Source organism: Oncorhynchus masou, chromosome 3, assembly GCF_036934945.1.
Source record: "Oncorhynchus masou masou isolate Uvic2021 chromosome 3, UVic_Omas_1.1, whole genome shotgun sequence".
Taxonomy (NCBI): domain Eukaryota; kingdom Metazoa; phylum Chordata; class Actinopteri; order Salmoniformes; family Salmonidae; genus Oncorhynchus; species Oncorhynchus masou.
This window is the reverse complement of record NC_088214.1, coordinates 25,547,067-25,565,626: the sequence shown is the minus strand read 5'-3', so window position 1 is coordinate 25,565,626 and position 18,560 is coordinate 25,547,067. Positions and strand designations below refer to the sequence as shown.

The 18,560-nt window shown below is 43.5% G+C and overlaps 1 protein-coding gene across 1 annotated transcript in view; it reads left to right on the top strand.

The window, feature by feature from the left end:
• Positions 1 to 18,333, top strand: part of LOC135513367 (microtubule-associated protein 4-like) — a 72,603-nt gene extending 54,270 nt beyond the window's left edge. Inside the window, 12 exon segments of the mRNA XM_064936297.1 lie at positions 4,981 to 5,384; positions 6,878 to 7,087; positions 7,456 to 7,603; positions 7,768 to 7,830; positions 8,362 to 8,606; positions 10,346 to 10,390; positions 11,942 to 12,034; positions 12,524 to 12,605; positions 12,794 to 12,897; positions 13,324 to 13,359; positions 13,362 to 13,509; positions 13,841 to 18,333. Of these exon segments, the coding sequence (XP_064792369.1) occupies positions 4,981 to 5,384; positions 6,878 to 7,087; positions 7,456 to 7,603; positions 7,768 to 7,830; positions 8,362 to 8,606; positions 10,346 to 10,390; positions 11,942 to 12,034; positions 12,524 to 12,605; positions 12,794 to 12,897; positions 13,324 to 13,359; positions 13,362 to 13,509; positions 13,841 to 13,848 (1,586 nt within the window). The 3' untranslated portion in view covers positions 13,849 to 18,333.
• The last annotated feature ends 227 nt before the right edge of the window (positions 18,334 to 18,560 follow it).

The following is an 18,560-nucleotide window of genomic DNA, read 5'->3' as shown; positions in this document are numbered from 1 at the left end:
ATTAAGCTATATAAAATGGCGGTTGTTGATGTCTATAACTGCCTTTTGTATAATGTTTTGTACATTGGAATATAGCAGTAATAGGACCTAGCAAGTGAGAGAACATTATTTTGATCGCAAATCCTGATCCCAATGAATGCACTTGAAAGAGAACTGCTCATTTTCAGCCACTCACAAGGCTCAGTTGAATTTCCTTATGCATCAGGAAAATTCTTTGTGACAAAAGAGTAATCAAGTTAATAGCTGACATCTCTTAACACTGTATTAGAGGTCTCTTTCACCTACAGCTAGCCTATCACTATGTATCGCATAAATACACCATCATGAAAAGGCTATATATATATATCTGCATCCTTCAATTAGCAACAGTAGGGAGCAATCAGAAATACACTATATATACAAAAGTATGTGGACACCCGTTCAAATTAATGGATTCGGCTATTTCAGTCGTACCCGTTGCTGACAGGTGTATAAAATCGAGCACACAGCCATGCAATCTCCATAGACAAACATTGGCAGTAGAATGGCTTTACTGAAGAGCACAATGATTTTCAACATGGCACCGTCATATGATGCCACCTTTCCAACAAGTCAGTTTGGCAAATTTGGGCCCCTGTCACCCGTCAGTGCTGTTATTGTGAAGTGGAAAAGTCTGGAATCTACAACCGCTCAGCCTCGAAGTGTTAGGCCACACAAGCTCACAGAACGGGACCGCCGAGTGCTGAAGCGCATAGTGCGTAAAAATCGTCTGTCCTCGGTTGCAACACTCACTACCGAGTTCCAAACTGCCTCTAGAAGCAACTTTAACATAAGAACTGTTTGTCGGGAGCGTCATGAAAAATGAGTTTCCATGGCCAAGCAGCTGCACACAAGCCTAAGATCACCATGTGCAATGTCAAGCATTGGCTGGAGTGGTGTAAAGCTCGCTACCATTGGACTCTGGAGCAGTAGAAACGCGTTCCTAAGAGTGATGAATCACGCTTTACCATCTGGCAGTCCGACGGAAGACTGTAAAGTTTGTGCCAACTGTAAAGTTTGGTGGAGGAGGAATAATGGTCTGGGGCAGTTTTTCATGGTTCGGCAGGTCCACTTAGTTCCAGTGAAGGGAAATCTTAACGCTACAGCATATTCTAGATGATTCTGTGCTTACAACTTTGTGGCAACAGTTTTGGGAAGGCCCTTTCCTGTTTCAGCATGACCAAGCGACGTCCATACAGAAATTGTTTGTTGAGATCGGTGTGGAAGAACTTGACTGGCCTGCACAGAGCCCTGACCTCAACCCCCTCGAACACCTTTGGGATGAATTGGAACGCCAACTGTGAGCCACGCCTAATCACCCAACATCAGTGCCCGACCTCGCTAATGCTCTTGTGGCTGAATGGAAACAAGTCTCCACAGTAATGTTCCAACATCTAGTGGAAGCATTCCAAGAAGAGTGGAGGCTGTTATAGCAGCAAAGTGACGACCAACTCCATATTAAAAATGTCCATGATTTTGGAATGAGATGTTTGGCAAGCACTGCATTACTTTTGGTCATGTAGTGTAGCTGCCTGGCAGTATCATCCTGCTGTAACATTTCTACCTCATGAATGAAGGTCATCGGAAAATAATCCCTCTGCTTGCGTGCCTTTCTCCAATGCATGGTCATTCAAAGACAAACTGCACAGTTCCACATTTGACAAATTCTGGCGACAGATAAGCATCATCACTTCATATAACGTGTGTGTGGGTGTGGGTGGGTGGGTGCATGTGTATGCTTGTATATTCATGTGGGTGTCTGGTGTGTGATGCTGGTCGCCTGCAGTGAAATATCATGAGCACCTGCTCCATCATGTCCCTGTGTGTTAGTCATTCTCTAACTTATGTGACACTGTGTTTACGTCACTGGCCAGGCATATAGAACAGCTCTATACTGGCGTCTATAGTGTATGTTTACACCACTGGCCAGGCATATAGAACATCTCTATACTAGCGTCTATAGTGTATGTTTATGCCACTGGCCAGGCATATAGAACAGCTCTATACTGGCGTCTATAGTGTGTGTTTACACCACTGGCCAGGCATATAGAACAGCTCTAAACTAGCGTCTATAGTGTATGTTTACACCACTGGCCAGGCATATAGAACAGCTCTATACTGGCGTCTATAGTGTGTGTTTACACCACTGGCCAGGCATATAGAACAGCTCTAAACTAGCGTCTATAGTGTATGTTTACACCACTGACCAGGCATATAGAACAGCTCTATACTGGCGTCTATAGTGTGTGTTTACACCACTGGCCAGGCATATAGAACAGCTCTAAACTAGCGTCTATAGTGTATGTTTACACCACTGACCAGGCATATAGAACAGCTCTATACTGGCGTCTATAGTGTGTGTTTACACCACTGGCCAGGCATATAGAACAGCTCTAAACTAGCGTCTATAGTGTATGTTTACACCACTGGCCAGGCATATAGAACAGCTCTATACTGGCGTCTATAGTGTGTGTTTACACCACTGGCCAGGCATATAGAACAGCTCTAAACTAGCGTCTATAGTGTATGTTTACACCACTGACCAGGCATATAGAACAGCTCTAAACTAGCGTCTATAGTGTATGTTTACACCACTGACCAGGCATACAGAACAGCTCTATACCAGCGTCTATAGTGTATGTTTACGCCACTGGCCAGAAATACATTTTGGGGGCAGGTAGCTTAGTGGTTATGAGCGTTGGGCCAGTAACCGAAACCGTTGCTGGATCAAATCCCCGAGCTGACAAGGTAAATATCTGTCGTTCTGCCCCTGAACAAGGCAGTTAACCCCCTGTTCCCGTCATTGTAAATAAGAATTTGGTCTTAACTGACTTGCCTAGTTAAATAAAAAGAAAATACAGAACAGCTCTATACTAGAGTTTATAGTGTATGTTTACACCACTGGCCAGACATACAGAACAGCTCTATACTAGATTCTATAGTGTATGTTTACACCACTGGTCTATAGTGTGTACACCACTGGTCTATAGTGTATGTTTACACCACTGGCCAGACATACAGAACAGATCTATACTAGAGTCTATAGTATATGTTTACACCACTGGTCTATAGTGTGTGTTTACACCACTGGTCTATAGTGTATGTTTACACCAGTGGCCAGGCATACAGAACAGCTCTATATTAGAGTCTATAGTGTATGTTTACACCACTGGCCAGACATACAGAACAGCTCTATACTAGATTCTATAGTGTATGTTTACACCACTGGCCAGACATACAGAACAGCTCAATACTAGATTCTATAGTGTATGTTTACACCACTGGTCTATAGTGTGTACACCACTGGTCTATAGTGTATGTTTACACCACTGGCCAGACATACAGAACAGCTCTATACTAGATTCTATAGTGTATGTTTACACCACTGGCCAGACATACAGAACAGCTCTATACTAGATTCTATAGTGTATGTTTACACCACTGGCCAGACATACAGAACAGCTCTATACTAGATTCTATAGTGTATGTTTACACCACTGGCCAGACATACAGAACAGCTCTATACTAGATTCTATAGTGTATGACCGTTACTGGAACCAGGGCTCCTAAAGCCAGCCATTAGAACAACAAGGCCATTCTGGTTTAGTCTTAATGATTTGATAGATTTTGCGATTGGCTCATGTTTCTGTACCATTGTGACAAATATTATCCGGTTTGACAAGTTAAAATGGTATCTATCTGTCAAAAATGTACAATCCATTTGCCATCACTCTCTTTTGAAAAATGGATGCTCTTGTCAACTAATTGGTCAGAATTTTCATTGAAAAGCAGATTCTTTCATTGTGCAAGTGGGTCTTCTTTTGACCCAGCTTAATTTGTGCCACATTTCCCCATCTCTTTGGCACATTGGTTTTCCTCTCTCATGATTTATTCCAAATGGCACCCTATTCTCTAAGTAGGGCAATACTCTGACTTGGTCAAACGTAGTGCCCTCCATAGGGAATAGAGTGCCATTTAGGATGAACACTCTCTCTCTGTAGAGGTCACTGAAGCTGGGTTACATAAGGAGCACATGCCAACAATGTGTTGTTCTATCTGTCCAGCTCAACCCTGGGCTCTGTGACTTTCTGTGGCCCTGCCCAGACTCCACACCAGCATGTCATGGTCACTGTAGTCTACTAACTCTCATTTCCTCACCAGCGACGGTGTTCTGCTGTGATTAAGTCTATCAAAGAATTTTAGAGGATTGACATTTAGCTGCCTGTTTGAATAGCAGCAATATATACAGATGCACTTCTGCAAAGTAATCAACTTAAGATAGCAGATCTGTACTGAGTGCTGTTGTACATTCTGTTGTCCATATGGCATTCTTTGGATGTATTGTTGAAGCTAGATTTTGAAGCTAAAGCCAGTCTGAATCTGTGGTTTGGTTAATAACACACAATGCTGTTTGTCAGTGGAACATAAAGTGAACTGATAGGTCAGATCAGTGACGGTTTCATGCCCTTCACCCCCTCCTCAACGACAACGCTGGTCTTTAGTAACTGGGTGTCGCAAATGTCAAGGAACATATGGTAATTTGGTGTTGTGGATAGTTGAAAGCCATGAACCATGTTGTCAGCGTCCATCTGAGCACAGTTTCCCATGATTTGAAACAGATATGCTCTCGCTCATGGCTGAAAGCAGCACTGGCACTATGAAAGGTTTCTCCTTCTGTATTTGATCCTCAGATAAATTCTGGTCTTTTTTCATGACATATATAGTATTGTGGGTTTTCTCAATTTCTCATTAAAATCCAGACAGAAAATATTTACACAAGAAGCAATCTAATATCACACAGTCAAACTCTCAGTCATTTAGTAAGTTCACCATTCTGCGATTCTCACTGTTAATAAACATCGCAGGGCGTTTCAACACAGCGGCTCTTTATGTCATCATTTGATCTGATCAGTCAAAGGCAAAAAAAAAATCTAAAACATGTCTATTTTTGTCTCTCTACAGTGAAAGCAGAAAATAAGGACAAACAAGAGAAGGCTGATTTCTTCCCCAAGATGGATAACTTGAACATGTTTGATAAGACCGAGAAGTCGGACAAGATGGAGAAGATGGAGAATAAAGAGAAAATAGATCCATCTAAGAAAGCCAATGCTGACAAGACAAACAAATCTGAGATCCTCAAAGATGAAGAGAAGATTGACAAGACAGAGAAAAATGTTAAAAATGAAAAAGTGGACAAGCCAGAGAAGACCAACAAAGATGAAAAGATGGAGAAGAAAGCAAATGGAGAGAAAACGGACAAGATGGTTAAAGTTGAGAAGAATGAAAAGGCTGGGAAAGGTACTGCAAAGTCCCCAACAACCGTCAGAAGCAAGCAGGACCTCACCAGCCCAGACAGTAAGGCCAAGGTAGGTCAGGGAAACACTGGAACAATGTTACCATTCATATCAGTGCAAGCTGCTTCTGCAACTGTCACTGCCATCTCTAGTGTGTGTGCATACGCTTATGTGCTAATTCAAATTTAGAAAGGTTATCTAGCCTGCTGCTTGAACTTGCTCTGCTGATGCTCCTGGTTTGAGGTTTATAGTGAATGCGGCCTCTACTGCTTTACCATGCTGCCTTGTTTTTTAACTAGGCAAGTCAGTTAAGAACAAATTCTTATTTTCAATGACAGCCTAGGAACAGTGGGTTAATTTAAAACTGCCTTGTTCAGGGACAGAATGACACATTTTTAAATTAACGGCTCGGGGATTCGATCTTGCGGTTACTGGCCCAACGCTCTAGCCACTAGGCTACCTGCCACCCCCTGCCTGTCCTCTGTTGCTTTACCATGCTGCCTGTCCTCTGTTGCTTTACCATGCTGCCTGTCGTCTGCTGCTTTACCATGCTGCCTGTCCTCTGTTGCTTTACCATGCTGCCTGTCCTCTGTTGCTTTACCATGCTGCCTGTCCTCTGTTGCTTTACCATGCTGCCTGTCCTCTGTTGCTTTACCATGCTGCCTGTCCTCTGTTGCTTTACCATGCTGCCTGTCCTCTGTTGCTTTACCATGCTGCCTGTCGTCTGCTGCTTTACCATGCTGCCTGTCCTCTGTTGCTTTACCATGCTGCCTGTCCTCTGTTCCTTTACCATGCTGCCTGTCCTCTGTTGCTTTACCATGCTGCCTGTCCTCTGTTGCTTTACCATGATGCCTGTCCTCTGTTGCTTTAACATGCTGCCTGTCCTCTGTTGCTTTACCATGCTGCCTGTCCTCTGCTGCTTTACCATGCTACCTGTCCTCTGCTGCTTTACCATGCTGCCTGTCCTCTGTTTCTTTACCATGCTGCCTGTCCTCTGTTTCTTTACCATGCTGCCTGTCCTCTGTTGCTTTACCATGCTGCCTGTCCTCTGTTGCTTTACCATGCTGCCTGTCCTCTGTTTCTTTACCATGCTGCCTGTCCTCTGTTGCTTTACCATGCTGCCTGTCCTCTGTTGCTTTACCATGCTGCCTGTCCTCTGCTGCTTTACCATGCTACCTGTCCTCTGCTGCTTTACCATGCTGCCTGTCCTCTGTTCCTTTACCATGCTGCCTGTCCTCTGTTGCTTTACCATGCTGCCTGTCCTCTGTTTCTTTACCATGCTGCCTGTCCTCTGCTGCTTTACCATGCTACCTGTCCTCTGCTGCTTTACCATGCTGCCTGTCCTCTGCTGCTTTACCATGCTGCCTGTCCTCTGTTTCTTTACCATGCTGCCTGTCCTCTGTTTCTTTACCATGCTGCCTGTCCTCTGTTTCTTTACCATGCTGCCTGTCCTCTGTTTCTTTACCATGCTGCCTGTCGTCTGTTGCTTTACCATGCTGCCTGTCCTCTGTTGTATGCTTTTGGTTTTCTTATTTTTTCCTTCATCGTGTGACGTTGTTGTACAGCCTGCTGTTGGGTCAACCAAACCAAACTCTGTCAAAACACGGCCCACCTCTCTATCCACTGGGGATGCAGCTGCCCCCCTAAAACGTTCCGCCCCCACCTCCAGCTCTGCCAATAAAAAAAGTCCTGTTACCAAGGCAACCACTCCCACTGCTGGCACCAAGCGGCCAACTGTCGCTCCCAGTCAAACCCCTACAGCATCCAAGTCCAAGGTGAGTTCCCTCCCACTCCCACTTCCCTCACTCCTGTCTCTGCTCACTGGCCTTCCCTCTTGTGGTTGGCACCTTGCCCCCCTTCCCTTTGTTTGGCTCTGCTATATAACTGTCCAGTGTCCACCTTCTGACTCTCACTCACAGTTTGCGGACAGTAGCTCCAGTTCCTTTCTGTTTACAGTCTTTACTCCCCTAATTGCTTAATCAACTTCCATTTGGTGTGTTTTTTATCACACACCTATCTCTCTTTTCCCTCAGCCTTCTCCATCTCCCTTACACCTCTAGTTGCCTCTCCCAACCAACCCTCCCTATGTCCAGCGCTCTCTTCCACACCACATCCTTCTCTGATTTCCTGTTTGCCTACTCAGACCCCGGAAAACGGCACTTCTGACAGACGTCCTCCTGTGCCAAAGGCCAACGGCACGGCCAATAAGGACAGTTCCTCTACTACCGCCACTACTAAACCTGCTGGGCCACGCCCCTCTGCTAATGTCCCTTCTCTGCGCCGCAACACAGGTGACACCAACTCTTAACTGTATAGTGCAAGCTGACATGCTTTAAGGTACTTTATTCTTGATGATGGTGATATTCAAAAAGCCAACGTCAGAATTCCTTGGTCCCTAAATGTCCACTAGTCTCAATCATGTAAGGGGAGCTTGGTTATGTTCTCTACCCTACAGTTCCTAAGACTGATATCAAGCCAGGTGACGTGAAGAAGCCTACTACGCTGAAGACAACACCAGGTAACAACGAACCAACATGCACAATCTAACCCAAGTATCTCATTATACAACTAAGATACCCTAGAGTTGAATGTGTTCTTTGAAATTGTAAGGACAGACAAGTGTCGTCTGTTATAATCTCTCTTGACAGTGTCATTATGACTACACAGAGAGAGACAAGTGCAATGGGTAAGTGATGCTAGGAGACAGACAGGGACGCAGAGGGAGACAGACACTTAGTCTCAACAGTAGCTCCAGTTCCTGAAAACACTGACTGACGCCTCAGGCCTGTCACGTCCTCCTCTGAGATATTCATTAGTCATCGAATCAAAGGCTGCTGACACAGCCTTGGAAAACCCACTACCAGAGACCACAGTATCTACTCTCTGTAGGTAGTAGTAGTGTTGTTCCTTATCCTCTCCCCTGGGGACTAGTTAGCTTCCAGGACATTGTTTCCTAGTGAATCATTGTTGTTATTGTTTGTGTGTGTGCTCACCTCCCTTAGAGGGTATGGTTCCTCATGCCCTTTGTCTATTTCTATCACCGCCCCAGCCAAGCCCAGGGTACCTCACACTTCTGCTACTGCTCCAAGCACTCCTGCAACCAACGGGGAGCAACCTCGCAGACGCATCACCAAACCCCCGGTGCCCAAGCAGACGGCTATGGAGAGGAAGCCAGCTGTACCCAGAGCTCCTAGGACTCCCAGGCCCATTAACGCACCCTTGCCAGACCTGAAGAATGTGCGCTCCAAGATCGGCTCCACAGACAACATGAAGTATCAGTCTACCGGTGGCAAGGTGCGGTAACGTGGGATAGAAATGTACTGTACATGACCGACATCAGACATAGACATTTGTGTATTGACAGATCTATCATGCCTTCAGTGCTGTCAAATGCCATTCAAGGCATGGGTTTTGTCACAAGCAAATTCTCATTCAACATCATACAAATTCCATATTATCAAAAACCTCACCTCTCCACTGCTACCATATAACAAGGTCTTATACCAACCTCTCATTAGTCATTACCAACATTTATGGCTTTCTCAACTAAATAGTGGCACAATGCATGCTACTCCTGGAGAAAATATGTTATGCAAACTACACTATAAATACCAAAGTATGTGGACACCCCTTTAAATTAGTGAATTTGACTATTCAGCCACACCTGTTGCTGACAGGTGTATAAAATCGAGCACACATCCATGCAATCTCCAAAGACAAACATTGGTAGTAGAATGGCCTTACTGAAGAGCTCAGTGTCTTTCAACATGATACCATCATAGGATGCCACCTTTCCAACAAGTCAGTTCATACAATTTCTGCCCTGCTAGAGCTGCCCTGGTGAACTGTAAGTGCTGTTATTGTGAAGTGGAAACTTCTAGTGGCAACAACGGCTCAGCCGAGAAGTGGTAGGCCACACAAGCTCACAGAACGGGACTGCCGAGTGCTGGAGCACGTAGCCCGTACAAATTGTCTGTCCTCGGTTGCAGCACTCAATACAGACTTCTAAAACATCTCTGGAAGCAATGTCAGCACAAGAACCGTTCGCCATGAAATGGGTTTCCATGTTCGAGCAGCTGCACACAAGCCTAAGATCACCATGCACATTGCCAAGCGTCGGCTGGAGTGGTGTAAAGCTCACTTTTGGTGGAGGACGATTAATGGCCTGGGTCTGTTTTTCATGGTTCAGGCTCCTTAGTTCCAGTGAAGGGAAATCTTAACGCTACAGCATACAATGACATTCTAGACGATTCTGTGCCTCCAACTTTGTGGCAACAGTTTGGGGAAGGCCCTTTCCTGTTTCAACATGACAATGCCCCTGACTTCAACCCCATCAAACACCTTTGGGATTAATTTGGAACGTCGACAGTGATCCAGGCCTAATCGATCAACATTAGTGCCCGACCTCACTAATGCTCTTGTGGCTGAATGGAAGCAAGTCCCCCCAGCAATGTTCTAACATCTAGTGGAACGCCTTCCCAGAAGAGTGGAGGCTGTTATAGCAGTAAACTCCATATTAATGCCCATGGTTTTGTAATGAGATGTTCGACGAGTAGGTGTCCACTTAGTTTTGGTCATGTAGTGTATCTGTCTGTCTACTTATGCATTTCTGTTTCTCTCTCTGTTCTCTCCCCTTTATTTCTCTCTTATCCTCTCCGTAACTTTTTATTTTCTCTCATATCTCTCTCTTTTCTCTTTCTCATCTCTCTACATTACAACTGACAGCTCCTTTCACTCATAGGTTGCGTCAGTATCCATCCACAAAAGGTTACCTGTCACAGTGATGTATGCAAAAGGGAGTCTCCATAGAAACAAATTCTCAACACATTGTTTCGAGCCAATGCACTCTTCTGGCATGCAGGAGACCTGGGTTTGAAACCTGTCAGTCACACAGACTGGTGGTGTAGCCTTAAAGCAGAGCAGTTCCCTCCATCTGTACACCACACCACATTCTCCTGAGCCCTGACTGGTGGTACTGACCCAGGGCAGCCTTGTCTCCTGATATTGACCCAGGGGTGGTTATCTCCCCTCAGGTCTCCTCGGCGGGGGGTTCCCAATCCAAAGACGGCCAGGGCAAGGTGAGTCCCTACCATCGCCATCATCACACACCCCTTGCTCATTCTCACCCATGTGCTCAACCACTCTCTCTCCTTCAATATCACACTGAAGGAAATGACATAAGTGGACCTTTTTTGTCCACTGACTGTTTGAACCTATCTGCACATACACAAACACATACAGACACATCGCACACTCCCGCTCTAACACACTCCCAGTCTAACATACTACCAGTCATGCACATCCTCACCTTTTCTTCTTCTTCATGATAGACTGTTGCTTTCCGGTATAAAATGTGAATAGTTGTGGACAGTGTACTCCTAGTCTCTGTCTCCCCTGATATGCACAGCTTAACTTACAGACAGAAAAACAGACAGACAGGAATTGACCTTGCCATCATCCATCTGACCTCTACAATCATGGTACTACCCATCCCAGTTAACCTCCTTGTGAAATAGCACCACAGTGACCATTGTCCTGTGCTGGTCCTCACACCTGGTACATTTCGAAGGACCCTGAGCTTGAGTATTTGAGAGGCGCTGAAAGGCTTTTGGGTTCATAGTGTAACCAATACCACTGCTCTTATTCATCTGGGTTTACTTTTACGTAATTTACCCTAAACCATTTTTACAGTCCTATCAGTATGATTCAATGAAGGATTATAATGGTAAGATACTCAATTCAGAAACAACCCACTGGGCACAGACATACTTTCAACGTCTAGTTTTGATTTAAATTGAGATGTCAACTAACGTGAATTTCAACGTGAAATCAACAAAAAATGTAATTGGATTTAGGTTAACAGTTGGGTGAAAGAAATACGAAACGTTTTGCAAATTCAGTCAGTTTTCCACGTTGATTCAACATCATCAGATGTAATTTTTGGGGGGAAATGTGGGAACCACTTGCTGCTGTCTTCTCAACAACTGAGTGATATAGCAGAGAAGCCTCTGGTTGCCCGACACCTGTGAGTTGAGTTCAATAAGATATGAGCTTGAGGCAGTGTGAGCAAGCAGTTGGAAATAGCAGACCTTGGCTGTGGGCTAGTGTTTTAGAGGGTGACTCAGCCCGTCTGCGATGCTACCTGCGTCACAGAGTCTAACTAAACTAATTTAAACATCAGGCATCTCAGTATACCAAGCAAAAAATAAACAGATTAGTGCTTTTCATTCAAGGTTTTTGAACTGCATGTCTGTTCCTTCGCAAAGTGACGGTGTTTTGAAATCAGCAATGGATATCAGGGAAGAGATGGCTGGCTAGTGTGTGTGTGTGTGTGTGTGTGTGCTCATGTGCGCTTGTGCGTGTATTATCTTTATTCATAAACACTGCAATAGTCAGCCACATCTAGAATTGGATGATATTTGAGCTAATTTGCATGTAAATACTGACATCTAACCAGCCAGCATTCTGACTGTTGTGTGACTGGTTTTACTTACTATGTGTAAGAATGAGTTAACAACATGCTCTTTAGATTGCTTTCACTTTTCATCCTGGCTGCTTCTCCACCACCCTCCACTAATTCTAGACTCACCGTAGTGAACCGTTCCCACTGCTACTGTGCTTCTTTGTAGGTTATGATAGTCCACAAAAAACTGGACTTCAGCCATATCACCTCCCGCTGTGGCTCCAAGGATAATATCAAGCATGTCCCTGGTGGAGGGAATGTAAGTACAACACATGGTGCTCCCATGTGGCGGCTGCCTCGTTCCCCATATCCCACTAACATGCTCGATTGGACTGTAAGGAAGTCAGCCCCATTTGTAATAAAGTAATGTCCTAACGTTCTAGTCATTCTAATTCTATGGTCAGCCCCATTGGCCAGCCTAGTTATAATGTGAGGTTGAATTGCTATGTCTCACCCAACTAACCAGCTGAAGAGATACTATCCCTCTATCTGCCTCCTTCTCTTTCACTCTCTTTTACATTGCAACAAGTATTACATTTCCTTATTTAGTGACAACAAAATCAATTTAAATGGATACTTAAAGATGCCCACTTCTCCACTTTACAGTAGAGTACTCACATTTCATAATCAGTGTTGTACTGAGGGGTGAAAGTGATTCAAGCCATTGTGTGAGAATTTCAGATTGGATGTTGTTTCATCTTTGCCATTCATACTTCAACATTTGTGTTGTTTGTTTGGGTGCATTCAGGTCCAGATTCAGCATAAGAAGGTGGACTTGAGCAAAGTGACCTCCAAGTGTGGCTCTAAGGACAACATCAAGCACAAGCCAGGTAGACATCTGATGATTTTGGAAATTATGATTGCATCCCAAATGCCACCCTATCCCCTACATAGTACACTACTTTCTCATTGGTCCTGCTCAAAAAGAGTGGACTATATAGGTAATAGGGTTCCATTTGGGAAGCCTCCTATATCAAATTAATTACCTTCTTATGCCACTAAGGTGTGCCCACTACAGGGGGTGGAGATGTGAAGATTGAGGCTAAGGCCAATGGTAATGGCAAGCCCAAGGTGGGGTCAATGGACAATATTGGCCTTGAGGCAGAGGATGTACAAAACAAGGTAAGGTCACCATTCTCTTGTAGTCACATAGTTATTTACATGTTTTACCTAACCAGGATTTGGTCTTGAAGGTTTTATTCAAATACATTTCAGAAAGCTTAAAGTTCTAAAGTAATTGTTTACACAAAGACAGGATGTTTGAGGTTGTGGTGGTGGAAACGTTTCATTTGAACATGCTGGTTGACTACATACAGAGAGCAATTTCATCCTTTTAAAACAAGTTGCGTCATTGTGCTTTAACCTGTTTGTCCACTAGATGGCATTAATGATTACCCAGTCTTTCATCAGTAACACAAGAAGTAATGAAAAGATCATTGAATTTATAGGAATTCATACACACTTTTTTAATTGACATATTACTATGGTAATTTACCTCATTGTTTGTCTAATTCTCATGTCGAAACCCTGCTGCTCACGTGTTTCCAGGCTGGGGGGATGCAGGAGAAAGCTGGGGGAAAACATTTCCCCCTGGTGGAGCTCCAGCCACAGGTGCCAGAAGTATGGCTAAGGAGAACGGACATAAGGAGGCCACACCTCACCCTAATCCCTTTGGTGGTGATGGGCTGCGAGACCCGATAGGCATGGGCATGGACAAACGCATCCCTGAGACAAGTAGGTGCCTCTTGCCTCAACAAACACCCTGTGGTCTTTCTCAAATCTCACTTTTTCCTTCATGCACTCAGAGCATTAACTTTGAGATGACCTCTGTTGCCTGTCTCACATGACTTATTGGGCTTCATGTCACTGCTGAGTGCTCAGATTGTAGATAACTGATTGTTGTGAAGTAGGCAAGTTTTTTGCCTCCTGCAAATACTGTATTCAAAAAATGTGCATGTTATTTTATGCCATTAGTCTAACCAGTTAACTCCCTCTATTCTTTCTCCTCTTATTTTGCTCCCCTTTTCTCCATTGCTTCCTGTGTCCCACTCTGTTTATCTGCCAGCAGATTGAGTCTTACAAGCTGAGCTTTCGCAAGCGTGCACGGGCTCGCACGAACCACGGCGCCGACATCATCTCCCGGCCCACCCCGATGGGCAGCCACCCCTCACCCTCATCGCAGCACCTCTCTCAGTGTTTCTCTGGGGGTCCGCCAGCTTTCTCCTCCACACCCTCCAGCTCCAACCCAGACCCTCGTCACCCAGACATGAGGCAGGGGGAAAACTACTGACTGCTAGCAGGACAGGGACTACTTTAGCACATTTCAACTTCCTCCAGTACCTTCATTTAACCTTTTACCTCTCCTTTTACCATACTGTATCTAATCACTACTCTCTGTCCTTGTGGAATATCTTTCCTAGTCTTCTGGTCTCAGAGGAGCCAGTATTAAAGTATAGAGACCAGAGTTCAGATAGATAGACAAGCTCTTACTGTACAGTGGGGTTTGGTCTCTTCTGAATTGCCCTGGGTTAACTTGCTGTGATATAAGGGGAGTAGTATGACCTCAGAGTGAACCTTCTAGAATCTAGACCCTCAGTGTTCTGTTATAGTTATGTCAGCGCAGAATTAAACTTATTATACTGCCTGCTTCTTTTGTTCCCGCCTATAATTTCTGTTCTTATACGTAGTGCCACCTCGATAAAAATCACAAACACCTTCAGTGTCACACTGTACATTTGTACGCATTTTACGTCAGACCATCACAATGAGCCAATGCTATCTATGTGACAGGCCTTACCCTAGACGTAACACCTTTCTTACTGTACCTATCTCTCTGGATGAGCAGAGCTCCCCTTGTACTGTTGGGACCCCAGATTTCACTTGAGTTGTATACAGTACATTATACAATGGCGATTAGTGAAGCACCCCTTATTGTGAGCATGTGGGATTGTCATGTCATCCCAATGAACAGGGGCTAATATGCCACTCCCTTTCTTAACCAATACAGTATGTCTAGATAACCCTTTGTAAACGTGTGATTCCCCCACAGCATTCTCAACAACAAGATACTAGTAGGCTGTTACAAACAGTAGGATATTTAACATCTCTTTAAAAAAACTGTATCGTGTTTTCGTAAATTATTGTAACAATGAGCTGATGTGTTGTTATGTGGTTTCATCATAATATACCCTTTTCCTTTTACTGTTACATCTTTCTGAAAGCAATACAGTGAGTGGTCTTTGCCGAGGACACAACTTCCTCATACACACACATCACATGTGTACAGTATGGTACAGTCAGAGGGAGAGAGAGACAAACAAACCCCTGCAGGGTCTGTGCACAGAGACTGGATGCCTGGGACAGGGCAAAACAGGAAGCAGGAGGCAGCAAACAGAGTGAGGAAAGGCCTATGATTGCACCAGGAAAGATACTCCAATGCTGTTTGTGTTGTCCCCCAGTGATCAAGTCTCTGTAGTGTTGGGACAGGGAAGACGGATAGAAAGACGTTTTGAAGGAAAGCAAGATTTAGATAGATACATTTAACAATATAATCACAATTTTAAGTCAGATTCAAGAGAAGTTTGTGACGAACAAAGACAGTCATAAATTGATCTCCAATGTAACAATTGTATATTTTCAGTCTTCTCAACTACTCCACTGTTAATTAAATATGAATTAATTTGAATGGCTGCTTATGCTATTGGTTCCACTGTGAAAAACGACATTAATGTGTAACAATAGCGCACAATTTCTTATTGGAGCAGTTTTCTTTCTTTTTTTTAACAAAGAAGCTAATTACTCAGATTAACTTGCTGTCGGTTTTGTAAAGAGGTTGGCGGAATTGTATAACATTACATGACTATGAATTAGGATTCAGTGTGTGTGTGTGTGTGTGTGTGTGTGTGTGTGTGTAGTATGTTGTGATCAACATTTAGGCATGTCTGTGGAGTGTGTCAGATTAGTGGTATGTTGCTGGATCAAGTTCGAGGGCACCCCATTGCCTTTAAAATACTGGTAGTTTGGCTCTTAGAGTACAGAAATGGCACCTCCAACAAGAGGGATAAGGGCCACAGATATTAATGTGTACTTGTGCCTTGTAGATTCTCAAGGCTGAACCACAGATAGAACCAGATCTCTCACAGGATGTCTAAATCTGAAGCATCCCTTTATAGCTTCTTCTCACCACCAGACATGGTGATGAGAGGAAGTCCAGTGGCGGGAAGTGGGAGAACATGGAGCTAGATGAAACATGCTAATTTTCTCATAGATGAAACATTCAATCTCAATACGGTTCTCTGTTCCCAAAACTAACATCTGTTAAGAACAGAGTAGACTAAGTTTTTGAGACTTCACCCTTTCTAAAATAAATGGCATTGTTTAGAAGGATTACAAGGGAAAATTCAGTAATTGCACAATTGCAACTTCACAGAGTAGGAGTTCTCCAGCGGAAATATGCAAATACATGCTAGAACGGACCAATGGGATCTCGCTAGTTCGTGCTTAGCTTTGCCCAGCTCTTTGCTTGTTCTGCTCAATATGCTTAATTTGCTCCCATTGGAAACAACATCGGTGGTATATCTTGGGTTAGTACAAATCTGTGGCTGAACTGTAACAGGTGTATAGTTCATCAAAAAAATGATCTTTATGTCCCACCCTCAAACCCTTTTATTTTGAGATATTGTTATGTACTGTAATGATATAATGCTGCTGGATGTCGGTAAGGTGTCATTTGAATTTATTTGAGTGTGTGCACTGCAGTGGAGGAGATCATAGGGATCGTCAATGGCAGAGATAATCAAAGAGCAAGTTATCAAAATATCGAGATTGAAAGAAAAAGCACCTTATGATATTTACAAGTTTTCTTCCCCCCCAAGATTCCCATGGTTAGTTGAAAAACTGGAATGAATTGAATTCTTCCTGAAGCATAAGTCTTACACTGATGGAAGCACTTTGAATGCACAGTGGTATGTACATTTTATGTTTGAGCTCTACAGTATGTTAGAACTGTTGGCATGATTGGATGAACAGATTTGTCTTTTAGTCTCCTTGGTGGTAACCTTGCTGGTCACGTGAGTGGACTTTGGTGTCGTGCTTTGGGACGATGGTCACTCGCTCTGTCTGTTCTCCTTGTGCCTGTCAGACGTCACGTTTGTTAACACTCCCTTTTCCAACGCGCAACCACTGCTTGCAACCCCATCCTTCCACCAGTCTTCACACAGTCGTTTGTAAATAGGCATCCACATGTTTTTATCACCACATGAAAAACAAATAGGTATTGATATTAGGGTCTTTATGGATGTTGACAAATGTATTTCACATCCATGAACCCATTTTCAAAGAGAGTGTTTTCTTTCTGGAGTCTGCCTTTTTCAGAAAGGGCTGAAGTACAAGAATGTTTTTAAAATGAAATGTATTAAAGATGCAAGACATGAATATCATATGTATGAACTTTTTGTTTTGTTTTCAAAATCACAATAGGACACGTACTAAGGCCTAGATTCAATCAGATCAAGCGTTAACCAGCGGTAGCAGACACCTGCATAGCAAATGTTTCGGTGGTGTTGGAGAAGGAAATTGCGTTGGAGCTGTCAAGTTATTGAGCAACTGCTCTTGCAATCATCAGGACGCCACCCCCCCCCCCCCCCCCCACTCGCATTAGAAGTTCAGAGTGAGAATATGTAGAATTACACTCGGAAAAAAATATTATTCAACTAAATGAGGATTTCCATCATCATCACATTCCAGTGTTTGAAGTTGTAAACCAGGCTGCATGGGATTTCTGTTAATAATTTGACTGGCAATGCAATGTCCGCCTTAGGTATAAGAGAGCCACTTGTGGATTTGACAGCTCTAACACAGTTCCACCTCAGACACTATGCAGATGTCGGCTAAAGCGCCTCTGATTTGAATAGAGCCCTAAATCTACATTTGACTTGACAGTAGGAATGGTGGTTAGCATCTCAATGGTTGGTCAAGGTGTGTTATTACCAACTCCAACTCTGTAGAGGAATAAATGAACACTTTTATCTGCCTCTTACACTTAGGCCTGTACTCACTATATGTTAGAAATCTACATGGAATAAAGAATAATCCGGTTTCATGCTTGTTCTTCCAAATGTTTTGTGTCACTGGTGAGCTGACCGAGTGCCCAACTTTAATCAGGAACCAGGCATTGTGAGGATAGGTTGAAGGCCATGCTCCCAAATGCAGCACCTGACACACACAGCCCTTGAATGTCATCCAGACATCCCTCCCACATCCCCCATGTGAGACTAACAGTAACTGTCTTTTGGCATGTGTTATGTAGTGTGCTTCTGTAAAGCATCAAGGAGCCCATAGCTGTGCTTCATCTTAGAGCACACCTGTAGTGTGTATTATTCTCCAGTGCACACCATAAGAGCATGCAGAAGACAATGGATTGTAGACATCTGTCATAGATAGGAGTTCATTGTTTCCCCTTCGATTTGAGATGTAATTTGGTATGAAAGAGATGTTCAATGTGATTAATTGGTATCTAGTGATGTGAATATTAATCATGAAATAAAAGACAAGCAAACATTTGAGTGTATGTTTCCTTTTCTGCTTAATTGTCTTTTGTGTATAACTGTACAAATATTGCCTTTTTTATTACATTATGTCTTTTCCATAAAGAACTCTTGAGTCCACAAGAACACAACATATAGTGCATGTATACTGAACAAAAATGTAAACACAACATGCAACAATTTCAACAATTTTACTGAGTTACAGTTCATATAAGGAAATCAGTCAATTGAAATGAATTT